Here is a 23,781-nt window from a genome sequence, read left to right on the forward strand (position 1 = left end):
TGCCCAAATGATGGTTGGGTTTAGGGGTGGGGTTAGATGCCACGCCTCCTTTTTAAAATCGTACAATTTTGTATGACTGAACTCAAACGAATTAGCCACTAAATTGACAAAACGTAAAATATTTATGTTTTCTTGTAAGATCAGGTTGGGTTTATGCTGGTTTTGCTGGTAGACATACAATTTAGTATGATTTGCTCATCGCCAAATGATGGTTGGGTATAGGGGTGGGGTTAGGTACCAGGCCTTCTTTTTAAAATCGTACAATTTCATACGACTGAACTCATACGAATCAGCCACTAAATTGACAAAATGTAAAATACTTACATTTTCTCATGAGATCAGGATGGGTTTATGCTGGTTTTGCTGGTAGACCATGATAGTTTTTCCTCTGAAAAAAATAAATCATGCTGGTCCCAGATACCAAAAACGTTGCTTATGTTGATTACCAGCTATGCTAGATTTTTCTACAAGTTTTATACCATACCTCCTGTTAGCTAATATATGCAACAATCTGCTGGTAGGAGTTCAATCATCTGTACCACTAGGCAACAATTTAGTGCTATTACCAGAGTCTAATGTTGTTCAGTTCTCCCTCTTTTAGGCATCTGCTGTTTTGAAGGTATCTGTTTTGACTTGTGAAGGTCACAGAACTCCAGGTGTCCTCTTATGGCACTGCAGCAGTAAGTAGGCACATTAAGAGTCTTCTTTTCTTGGCGTTTCAGTGTTGTTGTTGTGCGTTAAGCCTTGATTTCACAGTTTCTAGGCCTTTAATTACATGCATTGATTTTCTTCAGTAGCCCCTCACTATTGCTCATCTTTACTCCATTCTGTAGCCCCATCATCCCACAGAGCTGACACTTTTTGGCTTCATGTTTTTGTTTTCTGTGTCAGTTGCTTTCAATCTGTACTGAATGTTCACTGTTTAAAAGGAAAATAAAAACTATGAAAGATGTAACATGGAAAATAACACTTTGAAAAGCAGGTTGATTATATGCTTCCAGCCAAGAGCATGTGCAATTAAATGCATCTTGTTTCCGCTCTCAAACTAATTATCTTCATCTCCCTCTATTCTTTTCGCATAATCATTCCACGTCATAATGAACTGAAATATGACAGGGACAGCCTCAGTATAAAAATAGAGACTTACGAATGAATAGACACCAGATAGACAGATGATGGAGGCAGCAAAAAGGAATTGAGGTAAATATTAGTCATTGAGACAAACATGACAGGGTGATGATAAAGTTCTCTATTATAGGAAGTGCAAGGATTGTAGGAGTTATGCAAAGGCCACTGATGTAGACGGTGCTGAGACAAAAACAAAGTACTGAACAGGTGGGAGAGTGTTTTGTTAGTGGCAGAATCTGAAGGACAGATTTTTCATCATTTATTCTTAATTTTATAGACATGACATCAATTTATTGGACTATGATATCTCACACTTGTTTTCTGACCATTGTCAATACAGTATATCCATTTTGGTTGTATATGATCTTCTTTTAGTAGGATTCAAACAAGATTTCACTTTTGGGAACTGTAGTTTTAAAACCAGCAGCAAAACTAATTAAATGTCTATATTTTTAAACCTTATCAGTACAAATTCGGTTTGGAACCATCAAAATAAAGAGTTAGCAGATATTAGGCAGACAGTCTAATAATGCTCCAATGAGTGCTAATTAACACAAAGTTGCATAGTTTTTTTTTTTTTTACTACAGGCTTATTGAAAATACATGCTTATATTTTCAAGTGTTTACACTAAGCTGATGATTGATTATAAAGCTTGCATGCTGTCCCAGGAGAAAGCCCTGAGGTCATTAGATCCTTATGCGTTTGGCTCCCCCCCGTTTGCAAAGCGAGAGGGGAGTTTGAGCTCAGGTAGATCTTGAGAACTCTCCTGCTGTAGTAGCTAATGAATAGATAGTGATTGCTCTTAAGAGAATACTACTTTCAAGGAGCATGTCTATGGTGCCGGATTAGTCATTTAACTTAAGCTGCATGTTTTTGGACGGTGGGAGGAAACCGGGGAACCCGGGGTAAACCCATTTGAGCACGGGGAGAATGTGTAAACTCACCACAGAAATGTAGACTGGATTGGTAAGGACTAGAACCAGTGACATTCTTGCTGTGAGGCAACAGTGCTAACCACTGGGCCACCGTGCCACCCATCTGGGAAAGGAGGAGGAGTAGGGGTGGAAGGGGGCTTTTTTCAAAACAAAGACGGCTGTTATATGGAACTTAGGGTATTTATAGTGGCTTATGAATCGTCTGATTGGTGAATGATATATTGGATAATGTTGGACGAGCTGCAAGCAATCATAAGCACGTGATCCTCTTGAAATTAATTTTTAAATCTTCAGTTTGTGAAACCACAAAAGCTTACTTCTAAATATGTTTGACTGCAGTTCTATATAAAATGAATGTTAAGAGGTGGTATGATGACAGCATATTTTCTTCCTTTTCACACTAATGATATGTACATGGAAACAGAAGAAGGGTAGTGAAACTCTAAAATACATTTAGTGAGATGTTGACAGTTCTATATACTGTATGTCACTAGTTGCTAAAAACACTGTTAGTTCACATATAATTCACAAAAAAAATGTGAAAAAAGGTTGTTTTTGCCTTGTTTTGAGCACATTCCTTCTTTCTTCCATGTTCCTTGTGTAAATTATAGTTTGGAGATTGGATGTCTGCACCGGCCAGCACAAAGTAATGTCATTGAATTTTCAGCATTAATTCATGAGAAAGACTCGGTTCAAACCAATCAGCGAGCTCTATTGTGAATGAGATAAAACTTTATTAATATGCATGATATAGCTTTGAAGATTTTTTTAACTGTTACAGTGTTCAGAGAGATGCCACGTTGTTTTGCCAACTGTAATTAAAACGAGTGGAAGAAGAATTGTTTGGACACATGGGTTGTCAGTGTTTCATTTTTTAATGTGCCGGAACAAAAGTTTTGTTTCCATTTCCCTGCGATGAGAGCACAGCTCATGTGTGGACCCACATTTGTGGATTACAGTGGTCTGCTAACATGCAAACTGGTGCTTTTTGAATCTGGATATGGTAAAATCCAAATTTGCCACTCGTCTTTTTTTTTTTTTTTTTTGATTGTCCTGTCTCTACAGATTTGGTAAGTGTGTGATCAATGTTCGTTGTCTATGTTTCATCAGATGACAAAGTTAGTTAGTATTGTCAGCAATACTCTTTCAGTTTTTGAAGAAATACCTTAGACAAAATGAATTTAGTTACTAAGTTTACAGTAATATCACTACAATATTCAGTTAGCAAAGTTAGATTGTATACTTGATAGTATTCTTTCAGTTTTTGAATACATTACTTTGTGAAATGACTGAAGTTACAAAGTAGTTTACAGTAATACCGATGTTTTCACAGATGTAGCTGCTAAGATTACAACAGAGACAATAAAATTATAGCAATCCACTTTTTTAGTGCAGTGCAGTATTTGTGGCAAGTACAATGGTTTATTTATTAGTTGTATGATGTTTATTTCAACAAATACAGTTGGGAATAATAGCTACCATTGAGAGACTTCAATTTTGGCCTCGTCATGAGCATCTTCACTTTGTGTTTGTGTTGAAAGGTTAAAAATGATGAGGCAGTGGACCTGCACTGTCATCAACCAGATAATGTGACTGACGAGGTCTGGTGGAGAGAAATCCTCCACTTCCACACAGCTCTCTGAATCAATGTCGATCTTCCCTGCATTTGTGTTTGGGTTGCCTGTTTGAAAATAGCTTTTTTTTAATGCACGTAATGAAACTCCCCTTTTTATGCAAACCCTTCCCTTTTTCACCACTGGGCACTCCCACTTAACAAAGCTGGACAAGCCCACTTTCCTTATGTTTTTTAAACTAGAGGTACACTATGTACAGTTGCCTTGAACCATGCCAAAGCACGCTTGTCTGCCCAGACGGCCCGCACTCACATTACATTCGGGCCTGGGCATGCTTACGTAATCGATGATGCTGTTCAGTAAGTGGTTTTACTCATCACAGTGGAGATTTCTTAAGTTATATTGTTTAAGTCGTTTAATATGCAGTGACACGCAGTCAAATGATTCGCCGAACAGATCAGCCACTTTTTTTTCACTCATAAACAAGCATAAATTTCTCATGCAGCAGGAATTAGGAGGTTTGCTGAAGGTGTAGCTGTCGTACAGTGATGGGTTTGCGTCTTTAATAATCTACGACAGTTTGTGTTCAATGAACAGTAAGAATGATTAATAAATCCATATGAAACAGTCCCTTAAAAGTCACATCTCGCTTTCAGTTTCGGGCTTGGTGCATTTTGCACTCACACACAAGCATACTGCGCCAAAGTCCAAGTAAACCGTGCTCTGGCAAACCTCTTCCAACTGGGCCAGGGCCGGCAAGTTAACCGATTCAAAGCACTCACACTCAGAGCATGATTCAGAGCACTCAAATGATCTGGGAAACGGGCCTGGGCATTGTTCGGATAGCATAGTGTGAGTACGCCCTATGTGTAAAACAAAAGGGTTACACTTCTCCCTAAACTACTGGGTTAAGGAAGAAGTGTACAAGCAAGATGTAAATCTGTAACAATACACAAAATGTACCCTAAAATGTAGAAATTGCCCTCTATTGGATTTGTCAACTGATACGTACAACAAAATGTACCCGTTTCACAAATATGAAGGCTGATTCACGTATTAAGCATGACTTGGTTATTTACTTTTGAAAGAAGTGCCCTGCTTCAATTTAACATAAATTTTTCAGTGATCCATCTCAAGCAGTAAGCTGAGATGCGTTAACACTTTCACATTAGCATCTTGTGAGGACTTTGTCAAGATTTTGTCAAGTTCCTTCCTTCTTATTTAACTGCGCCGTTTCGTGATAGCTCTCAGTGTGACATATAAGTACTTTTTAATATACAGTGCTCAGCATAATTACACCCCATTTTAAAAATGAATATTTTCATCCATTTCTCAGTGAATATGTATTTTGGTGCATTTAAACAAAATAATATTTTAGTTCAAACATATTTAGAAATTGAAGAATAATACTATTAAATTCAAGCAAAATATTGCAAAAACAAATTACAACCTACAAAATTTCAACTAAACTTTTCAGTTTTTTTTTCTTCTCTTGATTTTTCCTCTTTTTAAAAAAAAATTATTTATTATTTTTGTATGACATTTAAATTTGGGTGTACTAGTTTTTGGACCATTATCGTAAGTTATTTTGTTAGATAAGCTCCAGATTTGGCTTCAGTACTGACTAATGTAATATATATGCACAAAAATAATATTGTATAGCTTATTAAAAACATGAATTTAAATGATAGATCTGCGAGGGGTGCACTCATATATGCTGAACACTGTATGATGGCAACAATAATTTACTCACTGAAGTCTTTAAACCCTACTTTTTTTCATAGCATGTTGCAAAATGTTGACATGTAGAGCTATACGGTCAGTAGATTCAAAGTAGTATTTTGTTAGTGTTGGATACATCAATGGTCCATGAGTATTTTCAGTACATGCTCAATCATAACATATGCATGTTCATCTCTCTCTGGAAGTGTGTGAAAGTGGACGAGCTCAAAACAGTTTAGATCTTTTGGAACCCTGTGTTTAGCTCTAATTCCATTCCATTGTGTCTGGATATGGAGTGGAGAACATGAGACTGATTCCTGAAAGACCCCAGTGACAGACGAGTCTCTGCATTGACCCTGTGGGCCAGCCTGTACAGGTGTGCAGGTGACCTACTTACGCCTGCAGCTTCTCCACGATAGATGTTCAGCGTTCTCCACCCTCTGGTGCCTAGACTGCAGCTCTGCACAAGATATTTGGCCAGAGGAGAAATGGTCTTGCCCAACTGAGCCTGGTTCCTCTCAAGGTTTTTTTTTTCTTTTTCACTTTCGTCAATTGGTCAAGTTTGTTCCTCACCACTTTCGCCACTGGCTTGCTTGGTTTGGGACTTGTGGAGCTGCAAATTAATGGATTTGCTCTTCAGCGTTTTCAATCTTCCAGTGGTCTTTAAATCTTTCAATTTTAGGCAAAATTAAACCACACCGAACTGAACTAAACTGAACTTCAACTTTGAAAATCGGACCGATGCAGTTTCAAATTACTAGAACTTCTATGTTAAAGGGCACATATTTTAGCCCTTTTTTGAGATTTAATACTAATATTATGGTTCTTCTGAGTGTGCCAATATAGGTTCAGATCAAAACGCAATTCAGATATGGTTATTATGCTGTGTTAAAAAGTGTAAATTTAGAGGCGTGTACACGGGTTGCTGTTTTGGGGTGTGTTGTTTAACATGATAATGAGTTTCGACTGCCCGCCCAACGTAACAAGGGGGCGGAGCCAAGAGCGCGTCTGCTTTGTGCACCGCGTCACAGAGGCAGACAGTAAGAGTCATCATGAGTGAGAGGAACACAATTCAACCCTACATATATGACCCAGACTCGGACACAGATCAAGCAGAGTCGACTGTTGAGGAATCTATAATCCGAATGTGCCAGAATGTGTCAGAGTGGTACATACAAAATATTTTATGTTTTTGAATACTTTTACAGCCGCTATGTAACTATGCATGCGCCATCCGTAATTTGTTTGATAAAGTTCGCGAACGTCATGCGTTACGTCAAACACAGACAAGACATAAAGATATCCACAGAGATAAATTTTGCATTGGTATGATTTATTCGTAATTCATGAATATTGACGTTGACAAATATTGGCAGGTGCTTGTGTGGCAATTGTGAAAAAATGCCAACTGAGGCTGAAAATGTATGCTGCAGGGAGATACCGCAGGTAAATTTTCAGTTTATGTTAACGTTGCTGCTCTAAAGACATCGAATGAGATAATAAACAGCATAACTGTGTCGTGTAATAAGGTTAGAAGACGAATGGATCAACTGGAAATGCAACCCTCGTGCATGACGGAGCATCCAGGAATGGATCCCGTTTGCTTCAATATTTATTCCTTGCAAAATGCATCGAATATATACAAAGCAGACTATGGTCCCCTGCGACTTCGTGGAGTGCAAAAGTGAGTTTAAATAAATAGAAATAATAGCAGGTTACCTTGTTCATGATCTGCATGCTCGCTTTCTTTTTAAGCACATTAACGCCGTGTAGTCAATAAAATAGCGATAAAGTTGGTTTTATATCCGCACATTCAGAAGTCCCTGTATTGTTTATCATGATAGTTTAAACATTCGATCGTATTTAGCATGCAAGTATGACTTGTAAACAACATTAAAACTATTTACTTGACTGTAAACAATGTTGTACTTTGTCATTTGCTGCTAATACGATTTCCCTATTTTGAATTTGCAAAGAATACTTTACTGAAATGATACTATTAAGGAGAATGTCCGAATATCTGAATATAAAACCAACTTTACCTCAATGTCAATAAAAATGAAATACGTACCGTTTTTTATTGCTGCTATTTCTGAGATGACAATTTGAATGACTTCATAAAAGGCTGAGTAATGCATGTACTTTTTATTGAAAAATAATTTTAAATTCACTAAACATTAATATATAAACTCTTAAAATATATAAAAATCAGTATGGCATAGAAACATCAACCCTTCAGAAAAGATGCTTCAATTCCTGAGTCATATAAAAACTTTATATTGAAGTATAAATTAAAATGTGATGTCAAATATAAAATGTATCCTTGTGCAAATATAAAATATAAACTCCAAGTTGTCACTTTGTTGAATGAAATACAATTGTCCATGAACATTAGAAAGTACAGTATATCTACAAACACATACAAACATATCAAATATACATTGGCAGTTGAATAAACAAAATATGACTTCTGAAATTTTGTTAAAGCTAGTTATTTTATAAAAAATAAAAATGTATATGTGATAACTCCCAAGTTCAAATTGTAGTGCAATTTCTAAAACAATGTTTCATTATTATGTCTCTGTTAGACAGTGCCGCTTTTTGGCTTATCGGAGCTTTGTGAGCTGGTGTTGGGGTTTCCTCGGGCGGAGAGTCCGTGTAGTGATTCCTGCCTGTGTGGTGCTGAAGATTCGAAGACAGTTTCCTGAAGAGCAGGGCAGCTATGTGGGTTTTAGGATCGCTATTGATTGAAGCGGGTCACCCTGCTGGAGATAGCCTCCTCCATCTCAGGTCGATCGTAGGCTGATGATAGAGCAGGTGGTATGTGAATTCCCAACACTTCATCAACATAGGGTGATGGGTCCACAAACACTTGGTTGAAGATGAGGTCCAGCAGCTCTTCTACATAACCTGTGCAATATAACAGTTATCTCTTTAGTAACTTAATTTTGTATTTTGAGTAGTGAGTTTTCATTGTGAATGTAAAGTGCAATTATTTTTTTTATTTATTGAATTATTAATAATACTATAAACATTTATATACATACCGAAAGTTTGCTGTGTCTTCACTTCTCGGACCCTATACTCTCCTTTCTTTGCCTTTGGAAAAGCAAGCTTGTAAATAGGTTTACCAGTTGCTGATGTGGCCTGGGGACGCCCGGCATTTTCATTGTAATGCAGTGCAGCCAAGTACAACCTAACAAAAAGAAAAATGTAAATGACGTACCATGACAAGACTGTATAGTATTGTAAATATTAATTTCTGATCATTGGCTTTACCTGCATAGCATCCCCAGAAAAGGGAATACCACATTTTTGGGTGCAAACCGCAGTATGACGCTGTGGAAAGCTTCAATAGTTGACGTCTGGTGGTGAGGACTTAGCTTGGCCACATCCTTCAATATTCTCTTGTTAGCGAGAACTTTCTCCAGCTTATAGAATGGCATCGTTGCTAAACAAGCAAAAATTTAAGGTATTAGAGTCGAAATCAAAAACAAATCTGAACAATGAAACAAGCTCTATTTTGAATTAGTTTTAATCGCAAAGAATATTTTATATGTCTGTATACAACTTACCAGCCGACAGCCATTTGTTCTTGTCTCTGCTTATCCGTTGCGGATGCAGACAAGCCGGAAAATTGGGGTCTTCATGTACATGTTTGTCTTGTACATGGTTTAAGATAGAGGTCCACTTTGCCACTCTTTCAGGACCTGTTGTGGATGATGCAGCAGTCCAGTAGATGTGGTTTTTGATGCTACGTAACCATTTACGCAACTTCTCACAACCCTTTATCTGGCATATCTTGTCCAGTTTTTTGGAAATTCCTGGAATTTAATGAAAAAAAGACATCAACACAAAAATAATAATAAACATGTAAGAACTGTAAATAGCAATTTAATCTTAAGTAAATTAATAACTGCTAAATTACATACCTTTCTCGATATGCCACACATCGTAAAACTGAGTGACATTTCGATCCCTGAGGTATTTCTGTATTTGAGGATGTCGGTCTGTGATGATGCATTCCAGACGAACACCGCGGGCATCCAACAGGTCAAGGCTTCTCTTTAGGCCTTCTTTTTCCATATGGTAACTGCCACCCACCTCATTACTCTATAAAATTTTAAATAAGGTTAAAATATATATATATATATATATATATATATATATATATATATATATATATATATATATATATATAAATCACACATTTTCAATCCAAAATATTATGCTAGTTCACATAATACTTTTCTGTATTACCTGGACTAACTGTAGGTCGACCACTGTGTTAGTTGCAAGGTCCATCATTGTATAACTCCCATACTTGGCCGAGTGACCTTCAAGAACAAACCGTACATAATTATTCTAAACACATTTTTGGAATAATTGTATTTCATATTTATTTTTTTTATTAGACTGTATTGAATTAGAAATTAAATCTTTTGACTAAATACCTGGGGAGTCAGCCCTCATATCTCCTCCAACAATCACATTCTCTCTTCGACTGAGCTGTTCTAGCATTTCACTCTGCCAATTTCTCCACTTGTGGACAATAGCAGGTTCAATGCAAAGTCTTGCATGACGGCGAAATGAATTATATTTAAAAATGTGTAGTTTCATTGCAGCAAATACCTGACAACAGAGAGGAGAATTTTTAGTACAATGTGCATGCACCCTGTGACAAAATTTATATTATGTTTCTAAAAGAAATGTGATAAATTTTGATAGATAATTACCTTTTCAACTACAAAAAATGATGCACCGCTCAAGTAGACTGCAGCAGAAAGATGCAGGTTGCCAGCTGGAGTACTACCAATAATTGGCTGACTGTTCCATTTTCTTACAAACTCGCAGTGTGGGCAGACTTGCTGTACGCTCAGAAATGTCCCAAGCCTTTGTGACTTTACATCACATCTCCTCTGACACACTGGGCAGTCACTGAAGAGCTCCATGAGGCATGTTTCATAGACAATGAACTTGGCAATGTTATGAACTGGGCATTCTTGGATTCTGTAAAAATAAATATACACATTAACATAATAAAAAAAAAAATTATGATGAATGTTATGATGACAATACACAATCTGTCAAATAATTTACATAATGCATAAACTCACGACAAGTCTGTTGGTTCAGTTGCAGATGTGCATTCCTCTGCAGGGTCAAATGTCACATCCGAGTCTTGGGCTATAATTTTTGACTCTGTCAAAGTCTCTTCGGCTTCTTCTTCTTCCTCCTCCTCCTCCAGCTCCAGACGAGGTCTTTTTAGTGAAGGTTTGAGGGGTGTCGAAGTCATAAACGCAGTAGAGGACGCTGATGGCACAGTCAGTTCAAAACTGGATATTGTTGTCTGGACACCTATAGTGTAATTTTATGATTAATCTCATTGCACGTTTATAAAGATAATAAAACACGTTTCTAATGCAGCAACTTAAAATAAACTGAGAAATTTTAACTTACTTGTACTCCTGCGTTTAGCCTGAAGCGTCCTAAAAGACAACTGGGTGCCAACACTGTGTAAAGATGTGTGAAAAGGTTCTGTCTGGCAAGCTACATCCACCTTGTTGCTCTTTGTCGACGTCGTGGCCTTTGTAAGAAAACATACATGTTTTAAAATGACCTTTATTTGATTAAAACATACCGATCTTATTGTAAACAACTGCAGACCACGTGCAAGTACAGTGGAAAAAATTACAATAAACATCCCACATACAAAACAAACTTTAGCTGTAACTTAGTCAGTGGTAATGCTTTATTACAATGTTTAATTTTTTCTACGGTTTCTGTTTCTGATGGCTAAAACCCCTTTATGTACACATTACCACTTAAAGATTCGAGTATTTAGACTGTTTTAGAAAAGCACAATAGCTGTAAACGCGCAAACATCCGAAGTAGCTTTAGCCGCAGATAATATTTATTTCTGCTTAACATTACAGTATACACATTACAACAAACATCCCACATAAACAACAAACTTTAGCTGTAGCCAGTACTGGTTACTGCTTTATTACAATGTTTATATTTTTCTATGGTTTCTGTTTCTAATGGCTAAAAGCCCTTCTTGTACACACTACCACTTATAGCTTCGATTATTTAGATTGTTTTAGAAAAGCATAATAGCAGTGAACACGTGCAAACAAACATCCGAAGCAACTTTAGCGGCTTTTAACTTTTAGATGTTATTCATTTCGGCTTACGATTACAGTACAACAAACATTTAACAACAACAAACTTTAGCTGTAGCCAGTAGTACTGCTTTTTACAATGTTGCTATTTTTCTACGGTTTCTGTTCCTAATGGCTAAACCCCCTTCATGTACACACTACCATATGCAGCTTCGAGTATTTAGACTGTTTTTGAAAAGCACAATAAGAGGTAAACACGTGCAAACAAACATCCGAAGCTACTTTAGCCGCAGATGCTATTCATCGGCTTAACATAATTAGAATACTAAGGCTAGAAGTACATAAAATGTAATACTTACTTGAAGTGAGACAGGATCACGTATTGTAGGAACTGATCCAGTTTTCAAAAACAATTTACTCGCGAATCCGGAGTTGTATTGTCCCGCGTTCTCGAGGCAGTCTACGCTAAAGTGGTTAGCGCAAACATACAACAGTTTTGGTACATTTTCAGGCACCTTGTCTTCAAAGATAAAACTCAGCCACTTAAGCCTCTGTTGCTCATTTGCAGGAAGACGGTGAAGGCTCTTGTGCTGAGCCTTACATCCTAAAATAGCACAAGGGTGTTCTCTCGGTGGCATCGCTTCGACGTTCACGCTGATAATGGCGGAAACGGCAAACGCAGGATATGTTAATACGCGCAGCTGTCAATCAATTCGGTGGGCGGGGGGAATCGCACACCTACGTAATGGTGCGATCGATTTGAAAACAGCTCCAATTGGCCGACCCTTTTTTTTGTAGTTAAATTGAAAAAAAAGGACTGGGTGTGTTCATATCACCCCAGTATGATGGTCTATACACTATACCAACACACAGATCTGTCCAAACAGCTTGAAAAGAAGATTTTTTACAATAGGTGCCCTTTAAGCTGTTTTAGCATAATCTACATTGTATAAGCGCTATATAAAGATAAAGTGAATTGAATTGGATAGACAAAAAATGCATCTTAGTTTTAGGTGTCAACAGGGACTAAAGTACTTAAATACTGTATATCATTCCCCACAGCACTCTGTTGCTGACAACCTATCATAGATATATACACTAGATATCACATACGGACACTGAGCATGCGTCAATAGTGCCACCACATTTATTCAGTGCTCCTAGGACAAATGTCATTCAACCGCACTAGTTAAGACTAAAGTCAACGTGAATATGTTGGACTTTAGCGCTGCGTACAGGTGTAGTAACGAGCAAACAAAGCATAAAATTGAATTGAATTGAAAAAGTCATAACATTTCATAGGTATGATTTAATTTTTTAGGTTTTTGTATGTCACAAACTTTTGTGCTAAACAAGTCACGGTATTGATGATAATACAGTACAGTCACTTACTGCACTGACCATGAGGCAAAGTAGCACCTACTTGTACTAAATTCTAGGCGTATGCTAGTTTTGTTGAATAAAATAAGCAAACAATGAAAATGAAATATGACAACACGATGCTGCGGTGATAATATTATTTGCATTATTTTCGGCTAAGTGAAGTAACAGATAATTAATAAGGGTGCCTGATAACATAGTGCCTGTGTCTCATTGTGCATACTGTCCACCCTAAATTATTGAATATAATAAACGCCATATACCATTTAGAACAGAAAGGTGGATATGCACATTGAGACACAGGGATACCGATGATTCACATGAATCGTCTATAACGTTGAGATTCATTCACAAATGAATCGCTCCCTCCGTTACTTTAGAAATAAAAGGGAAGAGAGGATGTGTTTCAGGACATAGATTAGATCATATTTAACAGGCAGAGGGAATAATACATTTCCATGCACACAAACACATGCTTTTTGTCAGGAATGCTTGAGCGATTACTTGTTAATATTGATGTAGAAAAGTGATGTAAAAAAATGCATACTGATCACCGCAAAAAAAAAAAAACAGATCGGGGTGACCAACCCTGTTCCTGGAGATCGACCTTCCTGCAGATTTCAGTTGCAACCCATATCAAACACACCTGCCTGTAATTATCAAGTGCTCTTCATGTCCAAATTAATTGGTTCAGGTGTGTTTGATCAGGGTTGGAGCTGAACTTTGCAGGAAGGTCAATCTCCAGAAACAGGGTTGAGCACCATTGCTCCAGATCATAGATATATGTATATATTTGTATATATTTGGCTCTGGATGGCCAGTCCGTTACTGCATCTTGGTCCCACACTGACCTCAAAGGAGCGCTACCCTGTACTGAAATGGCAGATCTATGCATTTCTTCCAATAGACAACAGTAGTGTGGACGACATCTAATGTAAATATCTGACAACCTATAGAGGAATTAACAACCTATGTCACACTTGACATCACATGGGCTCCCGGTTGCAAAAAAAGCAGGGTTGCAATAGCAGAAATCTGGTGTTGTGGGTAGGTTACCAAAAGTCTAAAGTCCAAAAATAGAAAACTTAACCTTTACCATACACCACACTGTTTTAATGCCAACCGCAGACGTCTTTGGCAAAAAAGAAGCTGAATGGAGTGACAACCTAATTAAAATTGCTGGACTCTGCAGTTCTCACTTCATATCAGGTAAGTTCACTCTATGCTGAATCATACACATGACTCATTTTTGATTTTAGCAATGATTTTAGCAAAAACAGTTAAATATGGTGAATTAAACTGCGGACACTGAATAAAATGTAAATATCCAAGTTTACATACCCTGCCATACAGGTTGTTTAGCTTGTTGATGTTTACCCAGGCCTTGTAGCTGGTGGGCTAAGTTCCATAGTCTTTCCTTGTTTTTGGCTAGGCAGAACCTCGGGTTTTAGCACTACTAGTGTTGAATCTGGTAATCATGAAACATTATTTCTTGCACATGACCACACAGAACAAAACTGTAGGCATCCAAAGACTTGTAGGCCTTTAACTTCTCTCTTGTAAAATCACTTGGAGTTAATTTTGCTGAATAACTGTACGTATCACTGGGTGACAAGCTGTTATATTATGCCGAAAGAATAATGCAAATAATATATTATATGTAATCAATATAACTGTACTGCAACGGATGTCATTACCTCGCTATAAATACTAGCGCTCTGTTTTTTTTTCTGCAACTTTGTTGAACGCGCATCCTGAATGTTTACAAACCGGTAATTCATCTATAAGCACTTTTTTTGGAATAAGCACAGAATTGCGCATTTAAATGGTTTTTGTCTAGGCTGGTAAGAAGCACATGTACAAAACTGCAAAAACATGTTCAAAATGCTCACTTGCTGAGTACAGGTTGGCAACTGTCAAAGGGCACACATATGAACTGACATAGACACTCAAGAATCTGCACACTCTCCCCAAACCCATCTGTTGCTCTTTAAAGCGTGTGTCACTGCCCCGAGTGGTGAGGGGGAGTGTGGTCATCTGTCTGATTTTGCCTTGTGTGTATGTGTATGTGTGTGTGCTTGTATTTGTGTGTGTCTTCCCCCACGGCCCCCTGTAGTGCAGAGATTGTACAGTGATGACTGAGCTGGTGGGCTAAGATATGTGTATCTCATGTGGCCTCAGGCTCGGCTGCATGCTTATTTGCAAACCACACCATTAAAGCAAAGGGCATCTATGACGAGGAGTGGCCTACTACTGTGTCTACAGCATGGTTCTGCAGGCTGCGTGTCCCGCCCCCCATGGTCCCTTGCCTTAACCTTTGATTCCTAGTGATGAGTTAGCTTGTGGGTACAGATGAAAGTGTGTGTGTGTGTGTGATATTCAGCGTTTGTCTTGTGGTATTTGATAAAGTCCACTAAATAAGTGAGTGGGAGGAACATAAAAATTGTGCATATTAAGTGTGAATATTTTGTAAATGCACATAGAGTGATTTTGAGGAAGTGTGTGTGTGTGTGTGTGTGTGTGGTGTGTGTGTGCGTGTGTGTGTGTGTGTGGTGTGTGTGTGTGTGTGTGTGTGTGTATACTGGTTTTAGTGGTTTACAAGAACAGAAATTTGTGCAATGACATGGGTATGACCAGTGTTAGGGAAAGTTAATTTTGAATGCAATGCATTACAATATAGACCCTTTTCACAAGACTGTTATAAAGTGTTTAATAAAGTGTCGTCATCATCTGAAATCCTTGGAACTTTTTAATATTTAGATTTTTAAAATAATGTATGTATATTTAACTGTGTTTATGTATGGACAGGACAGTAAATTTGTCTTTTTTTTTCTTCTGGCTGCCATTTTTGTCACAACCAGGCTAAGTTCTCCCCACTCCCAATCACATAAATCATGCTGTGGTCACACTAAAGTTTGTACATGCCAAATTCTGTTGTATGGCGCTGTGAATTAAGGTGGGAAAAAAGCAAGCGATTGGTCCATGTTTTAAATTTCTGACCAAAGAGGTCATGTTTTGATCTTCGATTGGTCTTACAGCTCAGAATTCACTAAGCTTGAACTTTCTAACAAAGTGAACTGTGAAAACTTATCGCACGAGCTTGCGTTTCCAGTCTGATGCATTCGCTTGCGTGTGAATGGAAGTCTATGGGGAGAATTAATTATGAACCTGAAAGTGGCAACATAAGAACCTTAAAAGAACTTCCTAATGACCTAAAAACTAATTTAATTCATCAGCATGAATTTGGAGAAGGATACATAAATCTATCACAAAGGTTTAAAGCCAAGGTGTCCAAACTCTGTTCTAGAGGGCCGGTGTCCTGCTGAGTTTAGCTCCAACTTGCTTCAACACACTAGTTTGATTAGGGTTGAAGCTAAACTCTCCTGGACACTGGCCTTTCAGGACCAAGTTTGGACACCCTTGGTTTAAAGTCTCTATCTCCATAGTGAGAAAAATAGTAAGAAAATGGAAGGCCACAGGTTTGCTCTCATATCAGAAGGGGCTGAAGCTTTCAGGCACTGATGTTGAAATACTGCAGTCAGACTGGATTTTTCTCCCCATAGACTTCCATTCATACACACACGAATGCGTCAGACTGGAAACGGAAGCTTGTGCAACAAGTTTCATAGTTCGCTGCATTGCAAAGTTCAAGCTTGGTGAACTCTGAGCAGTGAAATCGCATTACATGATTGCGCGAGACCAATCGAAGATCAAAACATGATCTGTCAGTACACGAATTTCAAATATAGACCAATCGCTTGCTTTTTTAAATGTCTAATTATCTTGTTAAATCAAGCCCCTTTTTGCAGTGCTGTAGGACAGAATTTTGCATGCTCAAACTCTAGTGTGACCACAGCATCACCCTGCTCACAGTCACCCAAATCAGCAAGATCTCCCTCACCTAAATACTAATCACCCCTGCATCTAAACGTCATCACTACAGTCCCATAAAACCCTCCACTCCGATTCACTCAGTGTCAGGCCTCATTGAATTGAGAAGGATGAACTCTCACGGTCTGTGATATCTTGAATGAATAGTTATACTTATCTCTCTGATGAAAAAAATATATATATTTGTTGTACTATCCTATTCACTGCACTTAAAGTTTAAGCTATGCTAACTATGATGAGTACCACTGCTGAGAAACCCAGAAATGTGAAAAGAGTCCCCAAATAAGACTCATTCTAAAAAATATACCGCTATATACATTTCTGGAGAGAGCAAAATACTTTCCAGGAGCCTTTTTTTCTGTTTTTGTTTTCGCGAATCTAACAGAGGTCACTGTGTACCCTTTTTTGGGATCTGTTTTACGTAGCGGATGCGAGAAACATCCATATACACTCATTCACACACATACACTACGGATAATTTAGCCAACCCAATTCACCTGTACCGCATGTCTTTGGACTGTGGGGAGAAACCTGAGCGCCTGCAGGAAACCCAGGCGAACGCAGGGGGAACATGCAAACAGAAACACCATCTGACACAGCCGAGGCTTGAAAGAGCGACCTTCTTGCTATGAGACAACAATACTACCTACTGCGCCACTGCGTTGCCCTAAACCCAACTAATAGTATTTTAAAAAGCACCTATTAACCCACCCACCCACTTAATCTAAACCCAACCGCAATATTTTAAAAAGCAATCTAGAAAAAGAAAAACCCTGTGATCTTTACCCCGTTTTACCACATTCTCACCCTGTTATTTACTTGTTTATTTTTATCTTTTGGCTTCTGATTTTGTCGTACCCCCTTTCTGGAACCGTTCTTCACCAGACTCGAACCCCCTCGTCACTGTCAACTCCACTCTGCATCTCAAGATCGCCAACATATGTGTCAAGATAACTGGACAAACTAGTACCAGTGGGAAAGCTGTCCACATCCAGGTAAGCGGTCAGCTAGTAAACGAGAAAAGGAATGGTTATATTGCCCCGTAGCATTCATTTTAAAAATGGAATGCAGCCATACGTAGTTTTAGCTACATAATATGCTATTTTTTTTAAAATACAGGAGCTCTGCAATTAACACACTGTATAACCTTTACTTACCTTCAAGAAACATAAAAAAAAAAATTGTAATTTAGGATAATGATATTTTCGGAAAACTTTCTGAACCCAGACCTATACATGCCTTATAAACAGATTAATAAAGCTTTAAAAGCAATATGTGTCACATAACCAGCAATCTGTTCCTGAAAGATCGCTGGCATACTACACGTCATTCATGAACTACATATCCCAGCATGCCTTTGCACAAACCAGTCACCAATAATCACACACAGCTGAATATCGTCATCATCAATTGTTTGGACTATTTATACACATTGCACACACCAGTCAATGCGGAATCTTTGTTTGTCAGTACCTGTATGGTTTCAGTGAGTGTCATCCTGTTTATAGTTTTTCTAGTTGTTTTGATGATTGTTTTGTAACTTTTTGTACTTTGATCATCGCTTTGTTTTTGCATTTTTCAATGCCCTTCAGGATACCTGAGTTCTTGTTTTTTGACCTCATTTGTTTTTGCCTGCACGAATAATCTTTTTCATTAAAAATTGCATTTGGATCCAACCTCTTGTCTTCACTCCCTTGACGTTCTGTGACAATATGTTTGCTACTTTTTGTCTTATTAGTTAGGTAAGATTACTGTCCATTGAGATAATCCTCTTTTCCTTTACTTCAAAGGGTTAAAATAAAAAATGCATTCTTTCATTGAGAGCGTGATTTAACATGAGTGTTAATGTTAATTCAGTTTTAATTTAATCACATTTTTAAGTTAACTAAAATAAAATAAAAAAAAACTTGCATTACATTTTTAAAACAGAAAACTCAAATATTGTTACTTAATTTAAGTAATACATACTTTACTCATTACTTAAATAGTATATTCGATAGTATCTGGATGCAGCCTTTATGATGCAAGCTGAGATTGCATCACTCAGCAATGCAATGTCAGACACAATGCACTCAATGGAGTGAGTGACGTCACTGTGATGGGTAGGGTTAGGGGTGGGGTTAGATGAGCGCATTAAAAAGCATTGGATGCAGCTCAGATTGCACTGCACCAGGTCTGCATCTGGACCCCTCTCCATTACTTACAGAAGTAATATTATTACGTATGACATAGTTGTACTCTATTAAAGTGGTTTAGAAGGACATACCTTGTGTCGTCAAACTACTTAAAAATCATACTTAACGGTGTCTTTTCCAGCCTGATCTCATGGGGAAAGGTAACTATTTTATGCTTTGTCAGTTTAGTGGCTAATTCGTACAAATTTCTGCAAGTTCAGTGGTACAAAAATGTACCCAACCCCGTTCCTAAACCCAGTTGCCATTGGGGGATGAGCAAATCGTACAAAATTGTACAAATGAGTTTGTATGAATTCATAAGAATTAGCCAATAAATCAAAAAGTTATGGATTGAGATAGTGTTGTATTTTCACATTGAGGAATTGCCACAGGTTTCCCGTGAGAGTTTAGTTGTAGGGCTATATAATAAGTGTTTTTGACTGTCCTCATAAACCACCAGTACCAACATGTGTGTGTATGTGTGCACGTGTACAGGTTCAAAGTAGTGCTACAGTTAGAAGACCATATCAGTAGCATGTAAAACACCCACAAAACACAAAAACAAATGTGTGTATTTGCATGTGTCATGACACGGGTACACAGATGTGTGTGTACAGACGGGCTGCATCATGCTGGAGTTGGAGCACACTGACCTCAGTTTTGGTCAGGGAACAAAACTCTGACTCAGCGCAACCCACACACGTGACACTTGCACACAAATGCATACATGAATTTTAAACACAATGGTTCAGACATGCAGCAGCTGTTTGGTTTTGCTGTGCACAACTAAAAAAATGCAGTCTAGCTGAACTGTGGCTATGGGAAAGTATAAACCAGGGATGTCTAATACTGTTTCTGGTGGGTCAAAGTTCTGTAGAGCTTAAGCCCTGTTCACATTGTGCAGTTTTTAATAATACTTCACTATTGAAGCTTGTCAGACTGTACCAGTATTTCTCAATCCTTATCCTTAGACCTCTCCACAATGCACATTTCTTTGTTTCACTTTTCACTTCCGATGTTTTTTTTTTTTTTTCTAATTTGAGAATAACTGCACAATGGACTCCACATGATATTATCTGTTTGTAGGGAGCATATGTTTAATTCAACTGGAATTTTAGCGTATGATATGTGAATTTATATTGCATTTATTTACAGATGTATATCTTCTCTATATCTTAACTTCTCTAGTAAGAAGACAATCTATGCAAATTCATGAATAAACAACCCCAAGTTTCTTGTGCTCAGGTAGAGGGTAATGAAGAGGAAGGGAATAGGGAACGATGCACACTATATGGATCTGTCGGGCAGAACCTGCATGCTGCGTCCCAATTCGCATACTATCTGTCCTAAATAGTAATCGAAAATAGTATGTCTAAAACCATAGAATGTTGAAAAGAATATGCCAAATAACTTTGTATGTTTGAATGACTATTAATCTCTAGCCAACTGGCAAAATATATATAAATAATTTTTTTTTTCACATTGTATTTTATCTGCAACATTAATGTAAACTTATATAAAGATTAGTTGACATAACTAAGCAACATAACAGCCTAATAATGAGGACGTAGGGAAGAGCGGGGATGAAAGTAACGTGGGACAAAAGTAACAGTGATTTTCTCTAAGCCCTGACCACATTTGGTTTCCAGACAATAACAGCACATTCAGCATGCAACCCTTAATAAAGCTGCCACATATGACCTGATATCAGGACTGTGTCCTGCAATTTGCTCAAAATTTCTGCAAAACGTAAATTATTGTAGGGGTTCTTTTTTTCTTATTACAAGTTTTGTTTCTCTTTTTATGTGTCACACACTAATAATCAATCTACAGATTGTTTAGTGCAATAACACATCCTTAAGTTTGAAATCTTAAGTTTTTCAGTTTAAAGTAAAACCGGTTTAAATTGCAAGAGTTCCTCTGGGGACAAAAGTAACAGTTATTTAAGTCCCACTGCTAATAGACAAACTTTATTTTCCCTTTTTGCAGTGTTTGGATTTAAATGTTTTATAAAAATGAATGCATATTGCCAATATTAATAAATATATATATACATTTTAGAAACTTTTAATATTTTGCATTGTTAAATTGCTTTGAAACATTTGATCGAAGTGAAATTTAAAATGAATGCCATTTAATATTTTTTGCAAAGATAAAAGACAAAACATGTTTCCTGTGAACATTGACAAGGTCATAGTCAGATATATTTAGAATCAACAAGATAAAGCTTGTAAATCTAGCAAATATTGTTGTGTTACTTTTGACCCACTCTTGTGTTACTTTCATCCCTGCCTATGTAACGTCTTCGGTCCTTCAACTCTTCTTCCTCTGCGTTGTGTGCAATGCTCTTTAATGAAGGCCCGGACACAGTATTGGATTACTCCTTTTTACTGATATACTGAAATAATAAACAGTACAGCCCTTATTAGTGGATTGCTTGCTGCAGACATACAACATCCACAGCATGGCTGTCTCACAGCATCTCCTGCGCTAGGTCACTTCCTGCCTAACTTGTATGTCTGCGGTACCCAAACAAACCACATGAGGGCGCCCTTACTCTATAAAACACATAACTGCTGCATAATTCAGGAGGATTCACAATGAAAATTATAACTTCGTTACATTCACCCCCACTGAATTCTGCTGAATGATGGCAGCGAAAGTTGTGAACCAGAAAAAAAAACAACAGTACTCTTCTATACACTGTACCGATACAGAGATACCATAAACAGGTATGCCAAACACAAGGTTATCTGACAAAGATGAAGTGGAATGAGAGGAGCGCCAATCTCTCAAACCAACAACTGGCAGTAAGATGCCTACATACATCTCACAATTCCATATCACGGTATATATATAAGTAAACACAAATCAAAACAAAAACAACTGGACCATATCCAGGTATGTCATAAAAAAAATTACAATTGGAAGCAAAAAAGAGAAAAGAAAAACTATATAAAGTACAATAAATAAAAACCCCTGAGAACAACATGTATTGTCTTATCCATAATCTAGAAAAAGAAAACAGATGTTCAAACAGTCAAAACTCTTCCATTCTGCATTGACACAACATTTTGTCCAGACATGGTACACAAAAGTCTATTCACAGGTTTCAGTATACGTCCAAAACGAGACCGAGGGACGATAAACGTTCTGGAGTCTGAAACAGACAACCCATCATCATCATTGGAAACATCAGACAAAGGAATTGAAATGACGGAATGAGCAGGACTTGCAGCTGCAAAATCAGTAGTTCCGATAGTACTCAATTTGTCAGAGCAGTCATTTTCTTGACTTACTGATAAACTGATCAAGGAGACAGTTGATCCCAACTGCGAACAACTCTTGGGTAGACCTGAAACCCAGTCAGATGTACGACCATGACTGTCTGCAGAAGCAGATGAAACATTGCCGTAAAGAGACAAACCATCATTATTGCCTGTAGACACTGAAATCTCAGATGACTGTGCAATCTTATCTCTGACATACAACTCAGGATCTCGACGGTCAACAATTACGCCTGTCAAGGAATTATCAGCATCCTCACATGAGTCAGCTACAACCAAGGAAGGAACACTATCAGATCCTTCATCTTCTGCTTTGTCTAGTGGCAAAAAGTTCACAGGTAGCAACAAGTTACGATGCACCACTTTCACTTGATCGGTATTCACATCCCTTATCTTAAAAATGTGAGTATCGACATTCTTATCTACTACAAGAAAAATAGTAGATGCCCACTTGTCCGCTAACTTCCTCTTCCCTCTTGCAGCCTTGTTCGCTAACAGCACACGATCACCAATTTCAATGTCTTGACCCTTGACTCTCCTATTATAGAGAACTGTATGTCTGTGCTGTTCCTTTTTAGCGTGAGCCTGAGCTATGGACAAGGCCACTTCCAGATCTTTCAAAAGAGAACCTATGTATTTGTCATAGCAAGTGACTGTGTGATCTTCCAAAACAGAGCGGAAAATTAGGTCTACTGGAAGGCGAGGAACTCTACCGAACATAAGATAAAACGGTGCATAACCCGTAGTCTCATGAACAGTACAGTTATACAGAAAAGTCAAAGACTGCAACTGTCTCGGCCAATTACGTTTCGCTTCAGGGGCTAAAGCACGAATCATACCACCTAGAGTTCTGTTAAACCGCTCAACACTCCCGTTTCCCATAGGATGGTAAGGAGTTGTGCGCGATTTTTGCACCCCAGACACCCGTAGAAGCTCACTAATCAGCTGGCCCTCGAAACAAGCACCTTGATCGCTATGTATGCGCTCAGGAAATCCAAAAATACAAAAGTATTTATCCCACAAGACACGTGCCACCTGTCTAGCAGACTGATCATTACACTGATAGGCTTGAGCCAACCTAGTAAAGTGATCAGTAATCACTAGGACATCGACAGATCTGTTATTATGATCTTCAGCAGACCAAAAGTCAATGCACACCAATTGTTGTGGTCTGCTGGTCACGATACTCTCTAAGGGGGCTCGGCCCTCAGGCTCAGGAGTTTTGCTGACTACACACCTTTGACAATGACGTACATGCTCTCTAACATCTCTATCCAGACTCAGCCAAAAAAAACGACGTCTCGCAAGTCCCAAAGTTCTGGACTGCCCCTGATGGCCTGCCTGATCATGAATGCCTCTCAACACCTCTAACTGAAGCGACTGTGGGACCACATATTGAAAACGCTTACCCTTAGACAGCTGATCATGGGAGATTCTGTAGAGGATGCCGTCCTTCATAACAAATTTCTCCCAATGCTTAAGGTATCTGACCACCCCAACAGATTCCTTAGCTCTCTCTCGTCTGGATGGTTTGCGATGACGCTCCACATAAAAAATTACCCTC

General features: G+C 38.0%; 1 protein-coding gene across 1 annotated transcript; it reads right to left on the reverse strand.

Moving 5' to 3' along the window:
- Positions 1-7,490: 7,490 nt before the first annotated feature.
- Positions 7,491-12,147, reverse strand: si:ch211-211k8.4. The gene is made up of 11 exons (XM_009300945.5): positions 11,845-12,147; positions 10,821-10,947; positions 10,478-10,718; positions 10,097-10,370; positions 9,815-9,992; positions 9,621-9,697; positions 9,293-9,473; positions 8,936-9,184; positions 8,640-8,811; positions 8,408-8,556; positions 7,491-8,270 (listed from the first exon to the last, which is right to left on the reverse strand). Exons 1-11 carry the CDS (start codon positions 12,121-12,123, stop codon positions 8,101-8,103), a joined length of 2,097 nt encoding a protein of 698 aa, XP_009299220.3. The 5' UTR covers positions 12,124-12,147; the 3' UTR covers positions 7,491-8,100.
- Positions 12,148-23,781: the final 11,634 nt, after the last annotated feature.

Source organism: Danio rerio, chromosome 14 (assembly GCF_049306965.1).
Source record: "Danio rerio strain Tuebingen ecotype United States chromosome 14, GRCz12tu, whole genome shotgun sequence".
Lineage (NCBI taxonomy): Eukaryota > Metazoa > Chordata > Actinopteri > Cypriniformes > Danionidae > Danio > Danio rerio.

Coding starts and splice junctions, on each gene's coding strand:
- si:ch211-211k8.4 (XM_009300945.5), bottom strand. CDS start 12,123: ATGCCACCGAGAGAACACCCTTGTGCTATTTTAGGATGTAAGGCTCAG. Junction 8,812..8,935: donor GAACAAATGGCTGTCGGCTG/GTAAGTTGTATA, acceptor TTGCTTGTTTAG/CAACGATGCCATTCTATAAG. Junction 8,271..8,407: donor GAAGACACAGCAAACTTTCG/GTATGTATATAA, acceptor TATATTGCACAG/GTTATGTAGAAGAGCTGCTG.